Below are 12,067 nucleotides of genomic sequence, written 5' to 3' on the forward strand. Positions count from 1 at the left end.
CAACACTTTCAGCAACCAGAATAAAAAAAGATGTTCTGTTTCCTTCTAAGCCTTCTCAGAAGAAAAAAAAACCAAAACTGTGTTGCATCCTGAAGGCAAAACATTCTGATCTGTACAACGGCTTGCGACTGTTACTGGGAGATTTTCCTAATATACATATTCAATCAATTAACTCGCTTCAATGTCACCATCTTTACCCCTTTAGCTCAGCCAAACATCCTAAGGTGTTTCATTATGTGACTTATTATCTCAAATGTATCTCACAGCAAGCAGGAGGAGAACTATCAAATTCCATTTCATTTTTTACGGCATAATCTCTGCTTGAGACATGACTGGGAGTTTTCCTGTCACAAACTGACTGCTCATGCTCAGAGCAGACACTGAAGTCCAGCACACAAGCAGTATTTTCACCGTGCCTTTCTTTCATGCCAACATAGCTGTTACATTTCAGTGAGCCCAATTTTGTTTTGTAAGGCTTCTTTCAATCACGCCAGACCCCAGCAGACAAAGCCTCAACAGTTCAGAGCTCCAGCCATTCCCTAAAATTCACTGTCAGGTAGCTCCCCTCAATAGCCATACTGTGTGGTGCAGTCAGCAATTACCACGTCCATTCCAACTTCCTTTCGAGGTTTGAGGATTCTGTAATTTATTGTTTCATAAAAGACAATTAATGCATTTAATGTTTTAGAGCAATTAAACAACACATTCATGGAAAATCTAGAATTTCCAGTAAGGAAACTTTACATCTGTGTCTTTCCCTAACGAGACACAGAAAACTGGTGAACTGACATGTAGCTGACCTTGACTTTCAGCAGAGCAGCATCACTTCTAAACATGATGTTTAACAACCACGTTGAGAAGAATGGTGGTGAGGGACCTGGCTGAGTCAAGGAGACCCTGATGGCTGGGTGGAAGGTGGTGAGGGGGAATGAGAGACCCAACAGCAAGGATCTGGGTGAGTCCCAACAATTTATGGCTTGCATAATAAGAGATTTGAATATTTAACTAAATTTCTCCCTGCCTGATCGTTTGAACTACTTGCACTTGGGATGAGAAAGGAATACAGTCTGGTTTGCTCATTCCTGAGTCACTGGACTGGTCAAAATTCAAATATGTTGACACACAAAGGCAAGCCTCACCTTTTGGAAATCTTGGGACTTCTCTCCAGGAAATTCATTGGAATCCATTGGAATCATCATCACGGCTCTCTCTTGTTTACAAACCCACAGTCACTCAGGTTGGAAGGGACATCAGGAGGTCTGTCTGCACCCCAACCCCTCTATCTCCTCTCAAAGGGCACATGTTCCAGCCCCAACCTCCCTGGTAGCCCTTCACTAAACTCATTGCAGCTCCTCCATGACCTTCACAGTGATGGATGGGAGGCTGAAGTTTCTGTAGTTGACTGTGTTGTCTTTTAACTGTTTTTGAAAAAAGGGGTTAACACTTGCCTTCTCTTGCTTTCCTGTGGCTGGGATTTTAGGGACAGCTCTTAGCATCTCCCCCAATCCATTTTTGTAAGACTTCAGCAACTGCCTTTTCAAAAGTCAAGATCATTACAGAGAGCAAACAAATCATGAAACAAATGAAAAAAGATCAGTTCTGTTCTAACCTCTGCTGCAATACTAGCAGTACTCCTGACTCAGCTCCTGACACCAACTCCAACACCAGACACACAAGCAAGGATGGGGAAAATGCACATATCCACATCCTTTATACCATGACTAAGGTGTGATAACAACTACCACCTAATACAGGAAAAGCCACCCACTCTGTCCCTGTCCTCCTTCTCACCTCCATGAAAAGAGAAGAGTATAAAGTGAGATCCTTCCTTGGTCACACTAGGTTTAGTTTCCAGCCTCTTTTTTCCACTTGCATGTTGTGTATCACAATGTCGTAACCTCAAAGTTCTCCCTGCTGTACTTACCCAAATTGTCTCCACCATCTCTCTTTTGCTCTGCTCATAGTGACAATATAACCTGTGTTAAAAGTCTAGAAAAACCTGAGATACTGGTTTATTTCAGAAATAATTGCTGGTTTTAGGGATTATTCTACCCTTTCATAAAAGTAAATCACAGATTACTTGACTGTTTCCCTATCAATTACGAAGTAGTATGTAAGGGCACACTAAATAGCCCTAGCACTTGGCACCAAGGTTTACATATAAGAAGCAAATATGAAAAATATCCAGATAAGAAACTAGCTTTTATCTCTTCCCAGAGACCAGAGGGGACTAAAACCAAGGTAATTCCAAAATGCGTGGCACAAGCAGCCCAACAAGAGTGCTCACTCTGGTCTACTTTTGGAAGCATCTGGTGGCAAACGATGGATTAACTTTGCCTTCTTCTGGCCTTCTCCAAAACATTCTTCCTCTTAGCTGTTTCACAAATTGTCTCTGGTATTTTGACATAGTTGCCATGTCTGCTCCTGCGAATAACTCTAAATCCCACCCAGCAGCATCCACAAGACACACATGGCTACTGCCACAGTGCATGTGGCTACCAGGCTAACACCCTTACAGACCAGAAGGCTTCTGTAAATTTATTTGCCATAAGAAGAGAAACCCAGACAGAAGGAAGAGGAGGCAATCTGCCTATGGACTGGGAGACACCACACTGAGAACATCAGCTTCTCATTCACAAGATCATCCTGATGAAGATTAAATATTTTAAGGTTCTTGGAGCACGTTAACATTAACATAAGTAAGACTGCCTTCTTGTCCTATCACAAACACACACAACATGTCTCTTGCCCAAATTTAACAGCTGACAGAACATTTAAGTTCAGAATGACCCTTTTAAAAGGAATCATCTCAGAGTCTGGTAATTAATAGTGGGCACTTGCTTAAGTCAGCATGAAATGCACAGTCTGTACCAAGCCAGTGTCTGCTTGTGCCTGCCTTGAGTTGGCTCCCACAGCTGCCAGACCCATGGCTTCCCTTACAGCTCTGCCACACTCACTGCCCACCTGGAAATGAAATTAGCACATAACACACAAAGACATCAATTATCTTGACAGACAAACCTCAACTGTGACATTCCCTGGCCAGAGACTTCTTAGTGAATATATTGCCAACATAGGTGGTTCAGATTTTGAAGTGCTCAGTTCGTGATGCTCCCCACAATGACCGAAAGCATTGGTGGTGAGAACTCAAACTCAGTTCTGGCTTGGGAGCTCCCAATGCTCCCTTCAGCTACATGGGTCCTTCAATGGGAATTCCCACCTAACTTACCTTGTCCAACAGAGCCACAAAACAAGCCTATCCTGTGAAGACTGAAATATATAAATATGTACTTGAAGTAATCTTACGAAACAAGGAAAAAAAACTAAGCAACAGTACTGTGAAACAGGTAAGGTTAAGGTCTTCTCTGTGAGGTATATAAGCAGCAAAAAATATGTTTCCAGTCTTTTTAACACCACTTTTTCCTCCCTTTTTCTGATATCAAATTTAAGGAAACTGTCTTCTGTTTGGCAACTCAAATTCAGTTGTGCAAGGACATACAACCCAAAACAAACCCAACATACATGAGGAAGTAAAAGCAGACATGTGCTTAAAACTAATGGTTTTTGTACATTTATGTCTAAAAAAGCTTCCAAACATAACTGCCAATACAAAAAAACCCAAATGCCTCATAAATCTTTTACTTTAAAGCACTGATTTTAGTGAGATGAGGCTGTTTTGAACCATTCTCATTAATACTTTCCTTTAGGGAGTTTTTTAACTTACAAACTTCACAGCTACTCCAAACCAGACTCACACTCACTACTTACTCAATTCAAGCCTCTTGGTCATTTCCCCACCTCTCTTCTCCATGAGATGACACCATACAAGAGATGACACAGAAGTGATGTCATCAGCAACACCCACTAACCCAGCTATCGAAGCACCCGTGCTGGCAAAGCCGGGCAGAGTGAGAGAGCAGCTCGTGCTCTTCTGGTGACACACATGGACAGGGGCTGGACTTTAATGTCCCATTTTACTTCTTGCTCTGCAGCAGAGTCTCCAGCTCTGATTCCTGCCTCTGCTGTGTCCAACTGCAGTAGGAAAATGGCGTGTGCCTGGGAGACTGGGAGGCACAGTCATGTAAGGAAGAACGGCTCCTTTTCCCAATGCTGTCAACCCAAGGAAGCTCCCACAGCACTAAAGGTGACTGGCAGGGAAAAACGGGATTATTTTACAGACTTACAGATGTATAAATAAAAATAAATCCAAACACAAGCTGCAAACCAAGAATACTGTATTTATTCAGTATCATAAATAAGATCCTTATTTCTCAATGGTGGCAAATAAGAATGCAAGAAAGGAAGAGTACATTAAGAGATTTAGATTCTGAGTTATAATTATCAGTGCTAATAGAAGTTTCAGTTTTCTTTTAGCTTGCGCTTATGATTCTGCAAAATACTTAATAGTATTCGTTGAGGCATCTTTATTAAAGAGTTTTCCAAACAAACAATTTAGGTTCTCTCTGTATCTTAGACATCTGAGAAGACAGATGGAAAACATAACATATGTTAAAAGGAAGATTTACAAAGCAAAAATTCTTGAAAGTGTAAACCAAATTAGGGTGGAAGTGTCAGATTTCTAAGCTATCCCACATGCTTTTTCACTGTATAAGAACAAACCCCAGAATTTTTCAAATCAGGTTTTTCAACTATCTCCTCCACCCTGATTTCACATTAACCAGCAGTATTTTGTTAATAGGGTGAAGGTGTTTTTTCATGATCTTCTCTCTCAGCAGGTAGCAATAGTAAGTAAAATATCTAATAAAGATAAACACTAAGAATATGTGGAGGGTTTTAATGTGAAGCTGCAGGTATAATAACAAAGCACAGCATGTTGCCGTAAAAATAATTAATGGCACTGGACAATGACTCCAAGGAATGTCCAGCCAAAACAGAAAGTGAATAATCTGCAGCAGAAAACTGAGAATCATTTCACAAGCTACCAAGAGATCTCTGGAGTATAGCAAAGACACAGCCTCTATTCCTGCCTGCTGCTGGCAGGGCTTCTCCAGGAGCTCAAGACAGCATTTTCCCAGTTAACTTTAAGCCTCTGGAGGGGGAACAAATTTGGAAAAGTCTCCCAGTACATGTGCAATTATCAAAGTAAGAATTTAAAAAAAAAATAAAAATGAATGGGCACAATGGTAAGATTGCGAACTGTCACATATGATCAGGCTGGCAGATCATCTGCTCAGCTCTTCATCCCACACAGACATGAGTGTCAAACTCCTTGGAAAAACCTGTAAAAGCCCCCAAACATTAAGAAAGTACACAGTACCCTGCTATCAGCAGTGCTTCAGGAAATGGTAAGAATTAGCTGCGCTAGACTCTACAAATGAGCCCATTTCTAATCTTAAAAAACTCCTGTCCCAGATCACAACCACTGGCATCAAGTTATGCAGGTCAGTCACTTCAGGTGAAAAAAAAAAAAAGCTGTTTGTATGAAACTTCCACTCAAAGTAAACATTCTTGCCTGGGATCATCCTCTCCCATCCATCACCCATATGGTTACATGTAAAGGCTAAGTCATAAACAACATACAATATAACCATGAAGTATTCCACAAGAAACAATATAGCCAATAAAAATATCCCATCTCATTTTTGCCACCCCAGATAGTTAGGGCACAAGTACCACAAAGCAAAGGACATTCCCCATGGAATAATTACAACTTCGCACACCGCTTCACCTACAGATTTTCAGAAGCTGCATTTCTTCCCCAAATTTTCTGCTTACAAATGCAAGTCTGTTCACCTAATGGAATTATCCTTCTCCTTGTTCCAGGGAGAGAATAAGTAAGTGTGTGTGTAACTGTGATTTTTACTGTCACGGCACACAAATGACACTCAAGTTTTACACATATCACACAAAACAAGAGCAGACCGATTACACAGGCTTCCATGAAGCTTTTCAGCCACGCAGGAATGAACCCTTTAAAACAGCCATACTAATGCTTTCACGTGCCCAAACAAAATCTGGGTTTAGATCACCGAGACGTCACTCCATCTGAAGTCTCGGCTAAGAATGTGAACGCAAGCTTAGAAAAACCTTGCTGTCTCTCCTTAAGCTACTTTGCTTTTGTCCACCTCTTTTCAAACTAAAACTTAAATCCACTGCAATACACCTCTCTGGTTTTTGGCAGGTGAGTAGGATCAAATCAGGCTGCACATCGACACAGACTCCCTTCTGCGAAGTTCTGTGGCTGGCTGGGAGTCAGCCAGAGATCTACTTATCTCGGCACGTAGGGAGGCACGTGTGACAAGGCCAGCCTTCCCTCGGTGTAAAATCCGGGCTCTGGCTGCCAACGCATGGGCCGGGAAAAGAACAAGAGTTATCGAGATCTCAGCCCGTGGCTTTTGCAGCAGCAGCAGCCACGCAGCTTACTCTGTGCACGATTGGAACTTGAGGAGGAAAAAAGAATTAAAAATCAACAGAACACCCTAGACGAGGAAGTATGTGGTGAAAATCTAGCTCTAACGGACTTTTGGAAGCTGCTCATCTCACCTTCTTCCCAACTTCACCTATTTTAGGAATTTGTTAACTCCTGATGCCATCAGGGACACCCTCTGTTATGGCCCAGATTACGCTGTGTTGTTTTTGGAACCGGTGCAGCACCACAGCAGCAGAAGCTGCAGGGAACGCAATGAACGCAGACAGAAGCACAACTTCAGTGAAACCCACACCCTCACCGAGCTACCTGCAGAAGGGACCACGGTCCAGGGGCCCCTAAACACCTCCAGCTGTGCTGCTGCTCCATTCAGGCACGTTTTTCTCAACCAGCCCGAGACCAGCTCAAGAACACTGCCAGGTCTCTGTATATTCTGCTGAAGGACCAATGCCAGTAACGTACAAATAATCACAACAATCAGCGTTAAAATAACACACTGCCATAAGCAAAGTTACTGTAATTCTACTTTTTGTAGGAGTCCCTTGTTTATTCTCCAGTGCTGGATGAGAATGTCTCACAACAGCCACAGAGGAGACAAATGTTTAGGTATGAAAATGCCTGTGTATCCAATAAAGCAGTAATTAGACAAAAGCACTACTCCTACCTGGCTAGACAAGGAAAAATCTTTCCCACGGACATTTTACCACAGGAGCCAGCTCGTTCAATACAGCACAGTAACGGCAAGCCAAGTTAACAGCCGTAAGTCTTAACCTTCCTTATTGATACAAAGAGCAGTGGTGCAACTGCAAAATGGGACTATCGTGAAACTTAACGCTGGTCACAGCACCCATTTCTGTTATCCTTTCATCTCTGCTCCCTTCTCCAAGATCAGACACTGGATTTAGCTTCTTAGATTTAATAGAAAAGGCTGTATTTTCAGAAGGTAAGCAGACCAATTTCAACGGCACAAACTTTGCCCCGGTAAGCTGAGGAGCTATTTTTATCAGAAAGATTAAAGGCAGCTAAAACTTACCCTGACAAAAGGAGTTGCTTAACATCACCGCATCAAAGCATCAAGAGAAATATAAACAGGGAGGAGAGCAGTTGCTTTCTGCCCGGTGTTGAGGCCTGCCATCAGAGCCTCGGGTGTGAGCATTTGCAGGCTTGAGCCAAACTGCTCAGACGGGCCCAACGTGGAGACTGTGAAAGCACGACCCCTTCACGGTGGGGCTACCGCTGCAATTACAATCCTGTCCAACACACAACTCACTGCTCATCCAGGGAAAAAGCCTCAGACCCATCTCCCCAGGCTCCCCCGATTGCAAAGGCCATTTTCCAGGTTGCAACAGAACTTTTTCATTTAAGCCTCAGCACCAGGGAGCAAGCCTGGTTTAGGTCCAGGAGAAGGCATTTGACAGCAATCACTACTCAAACTATTTGTATCACCTGCCACAATGCACAGAAACCTTCAGCAATCCTTCAACAAGCAGCATTAACTGCTGGCAACAAACCTAGAAGTGCTTTTCCTAAAAAAAAAAACCCTTCTCTTTAAGTGCACGAACATTACCCGCACCCTTGGGCAGAGAGGTATTTTTGCCTATGGAACACTGGGTCAACGACAGAGCTCTACCGGACACACTTGTCCAGAATACAACTTGGAGTTTGCCATCGTGGTGCCCACAAGCCCCCTGAGCCCTGCAGAACTTTCAGCAGATGCTGGAGTTCACACATCCAGCACCGCACAGAGCTCCCAGAGACACACGAGAACTTGCTGAACAGGACGTAATTAAGACTGAAGCATTCCAGAACAGACCAAGTGAACTTCAAAAAAGAAAGGAGAGGGAAAAAAAAAAAACAAGACACTGCTTCAAACACCTCTCACTGACTAACAGGAGAGTCTAAAATGTCTAGCTGAAGAATTAAAGAAAAACTGTATTTGTCCTGAGTTACAAGGAACATTTTGCAGCAACTTGTGTATCAGCCTTCCGTGCATTACCACTGCTTCCACGAAAGGGATTAACACAGCTCAATCACAAGACCTCACCTAGATATTCACTGACAATTCTTACTCGATACTGTTTCTTTCTGGCTTGTTTCATTTATTTGCAGGCTGAGAAGAAAAGGTTTCCATAAAAAACCCCTGAAGGACCGAAGCATCTGTAAGCTGTTGCCAAATGCAGATTGAGCAAGCCGAAAAAACCCACAGAATTTATCAGCTCAATTATAGTAATAATTTTTTTCAGTCTATGAAAACACAGCAGGCATAGCATGATTAACTTATCACTATCCCTTCCACAAGATTCATTAATCTCTGAAAGCAGAAATTCAAGTCCAACACACTTCGTGTTCTTCTGAAACCACTGTTTCAGGGATTGAAACAGTCGTAACACCGGGAGAGGCTGGTCTAGGCACACATGCTCTTGTGCACACACGTGTGTATTTACAACGGGCACGCGCTGGCTGGAAAATGAGACATTTTGATGCATTTTATGATCTACAAACCCACCAGAATTGAAGAAAAAGGCATGCCAGAGACACTATGCGACACAGACCAGTCGCAGCGACTGCCAGGCTGCCCGGCATTTCGGCACAGAAGCAACCCCACAACTTCAATTATTATCTGCAAGTCGTTTGGGGTTTTAAAGCAAAAATGCTCGGAACAGTTTGAACCAAACGCTTTAAATCTTGGTCACAGGTTAGGAGGTAAAAAAAAAAGCGAAAAGTATTAACTGGGGGTAGAATTAGATGGTCTTTAAAGTCCTTTCCAACTCTAACCATTCTATGACTTAAGAAGCTATTAGGGAGTTTTTATTCTGTAGTATGTCACACACAGGGGCACAGTGAAAGAGCCTGTATAGGGCTATTAGCTGTGGGTAATATGTGGGTTTTAAGGAGTAGACAGAAACCTCGACCACCCTTCCAAGAAGGTACCTTCAGCTTTAAGCTGAAGGAGGGTAGATTTAGATTCGGTACCGAGAAGAAATTCTTCCCTTTGACAGTAGCGAGGCCCTGGTACATGCTGCCAAGAGAAGCTGTAGCTGTCCCTGGATCCCTGGAAGTGCCCAAGGCCAGGCTGGACGGAGCTTGGAGCAACCTGGTCTGGTGGAAGGTGATCCCCATGGCAGGGGATGGAACAAGATGGGCTTTAAGGTCCTTTCCACCCGAACCATTCCATGATTCTACGATAAGAAGGATGGCCGGCCCTTCCCATGCCTGGCCCTTCTCCTTCCCTACCCGCACCCCACTCACCTGTGCAACCCCATCACCCAAACCAAGGCACTAAAAACGAAGATGATGGGGGAAAAGAAGGGAAATCCAACTCAAAAAACGTCTCTTTCCAACCGCTATTTATAGCCGGGACGGTACTTGGCGTACGGGTCCCGCCCGGTAACTTCGACTGCAGGAGGCCCAACCCACCCCCGCCAGGAACCGCGGCAGGGCGGGCGGTCCCCCCAGGCCCCCCCCTCCGGCGGAGCGGTAGGGGCGGGGGGTGTGGGGGGGAACCGCCGTAGAGCCCCACCCGAGCCACCCCCGCGGCCTTACCTGTGCTATCGCTGGCGGAGAAGCCCGGCGAGTTGAGCTTGGCTCGCTTGGGGTTGGGCGGCCCGTCGAGTAAGTTCTCCGCCATGGTGGCCGAAGCGGCGGAGCCGGTGATCGTTGTCGGGGGGTGCCCGGGGGGGGCCGAGCTCGCTGTCCCCGCTCCTCCGCCGCACGGGAACCCAACAGCGCCGCTCAGTGCCCGGCCGGCCGCCCCCGCTCCCCCATGCCGGGCCGCCGCAGGCCGCAGGGAGGAGGGCTCGGGGCGGGGAGCGAAGGGCTCAGCGCCCCCTCCCTGCCGGCCGCGCTCCTCCCGGGCGCTCCCCCCGCCGCGGTGCCCGGATGGCGGCTCAGGCCGTCACTCGGGGCGCATTCCGCCCCCCCACACGCTCCCCTCGCCTCGCCCCGTCCCCTCCCCTCCGCGGCGGCGGCTTCGCCCCGGCCCCCGCCCGCCGCCCGCCCGCGGCCGAGGTAGGGGAGGGAGGAGGGGGGGGAGGAGAAGAGAAGGGAGCGGGGGGCAAAAATTAAAAAAAAGGAAAAAAATTCACCAAAAAGCGGAAAAACGCGCCGACCCCCCAAAAACGCCCCAAAACAATGAGCGCGGCGCGGCGGCGGCGGCGGCTCCCGGTGGCGGCGGCGGCGGTCGGTTGGCTCCGGGCGGCTGCGCCCCGCTGGCTCGAGCCCCCTGTGCGCGTCGGCGGCGCTCGGCGCGGCTGCCCCGTGCGGCGGCGGGGCGGCCCCGCTGCCCCGGCCCGGCCCGGCCCGGCCCGCTCCGCCCGCGCCGCGCTCCGGCTCCGCGACAAGATGGCGGCTGTTGATTCCTCAATTAAAAAAAAAAGTTTTTTTTTCTCTTCTCTTTTCCAGAGCCCTCGGGGGCGGGGAGGGGGCGGGGCCTGCGCGCTGCGTCACCGCGCTCGCGGCGCGGCCCCGCCCCGCCGGAAAGGCGCGCGCGGCGCCGGAAGCGCCCGGCGCCGTCCTCAGTTGCTCCGCTGAGGGGCTCGGGGACGAGCTCGGGGACCGGGCCGGCGGCGACCCCACCCCACACACCGCGCCTGGGGTGCCGTGCACTTGCTTGCCGCCGCCTTCCCCCGCCTCGGTGCTCTCCACTACCGCCCCGGTCTCCCGTGTTTGCTCCGGTCGGCGCTCCTCCCGCAGCACCCCCTCACAGTGTTCTCTCTCCGTCTCCCCTCAGATGCCTCAGGTCCCCCCTCACGGTTCCCCCTCACCGTCTCCTCTCCTTCCCTTCAGAGTGCCCCCCCTCCAAATCCTCGCCTCCAGCTTTCCTGGTTGCTCCTGTCGGGGCTCCCCCTCAGGACCTCCGGAGCTGCCCCCTCACAGCGTCCCCTCTCCGACTAATCTCAGATGTCTCAGTTCCCCCCTCACAGCATCCCCTTTCAGTCTCCCCTCAATCCCACCAGAGATGTCTCAGTGCTCTCCTCACAGCGACTGCTCCAAGTCTCCCCACAGCCCCTCTTTCCCCTCTCAGTCCCCTCATAGTCACCCCCAAAATCTCCCCTCGCAGTCCCACTGTGGATGGCTCAAGGGCCCTTCAGAGTGTCCCCTCAGTCCCTCAGAGCCCTCACGTCAGTCCCTCACCACAGTCTCCCCTGTTTGCTCCTGTCAGGGCTCCCCTCTTAGCACCCCACAGCTGCCCCCTCACAGCGTCCGCTCTTGGACTCCCCTCAAATGTCTCAGTGCTCCCCTCACAGTGTCCCCTCCAAGCCTCCCCATGGTCCTCCCTTCCCCTCGCAGTCTTTTCAGAGTCACCCCCACAATCTCCCTTTTGTCCCACCAGGGCTCAATGCCCCTTCACAGTCTTTCCTCCCCTCAGACTTCTCAGGGCCCCTATCCCAATCTCCCCTCTCAATCCCACCATGGATGTCCCCTCTCAGTCTCTCCCTCAGTCCCCCTCAGTTTTCCCTCTCCCTCTCCCATCAGTTACCTCACAGTTACATTTCCAGTCTGCCTTCTCAGTCTCACCATGGATGTTCCCTCTCAGTGCCCCCCTCACAGCCATCCCCCTCACAGTCTCCCTTCTCAGTTTCCCTTCAGGCACCCCTCAACTTCCCCTCTCAGTCCCACACAGACATCCTCTCTCAATGTCTGTCTCAGTGTCCCCTCTGAGTTTCCCCTCAGTCACCC

At 48.1% G+C, this 12,067-nt stretch overlaps 1 protein-coding gene across 5 annotated transcripts in view; it reads right to left on the reverse strand.

The window, feature by feature from the left end:
* CREBBP (CREB binding lysine acetyltransferase) overlaps positions 1-10,758 on the reverse strand; it is a 94,536-nt gene extending 83,778 nt beyond the window's left edge. For 3 of the 5 annotated variants that reach the window (XM_085075046.1, XM_085075045.1, XM_085075044.1), the window contains exon 1: positions 9,932-10,758. In XM_085075046.1, coding sequence (XP_084931172.1) covers positions 9,932-10,016 — 85 coding nt within the window. In that variant the 5' untranslated portion in view covers positions 10,017-10,758. The remainder of the gene's footprint in view (positions 1-9,931) is intronic. The other 2 variants (XM_085075047.1, XM_085075049.1) reach the window with 1 other exon arrangement.
* Positions 10,759-12,067: the final 1,309 nt, after the last annotated feature.

This window comes from Lichenostomus cassidix, chromosome 14 (assembly GCF_008360975.1).
Source record: "Lichenostomus cassidix isolate B80296 chromosome 14, HeHo_3.0, whole genome shotgun sequence".
Classification (NCBI taxonomy): Eukaryota; Metazoa; Chordata; class Aves; order Passeriformes; family Meliphagidae; genus Lichenostomus; species Lichenostomus cassidix.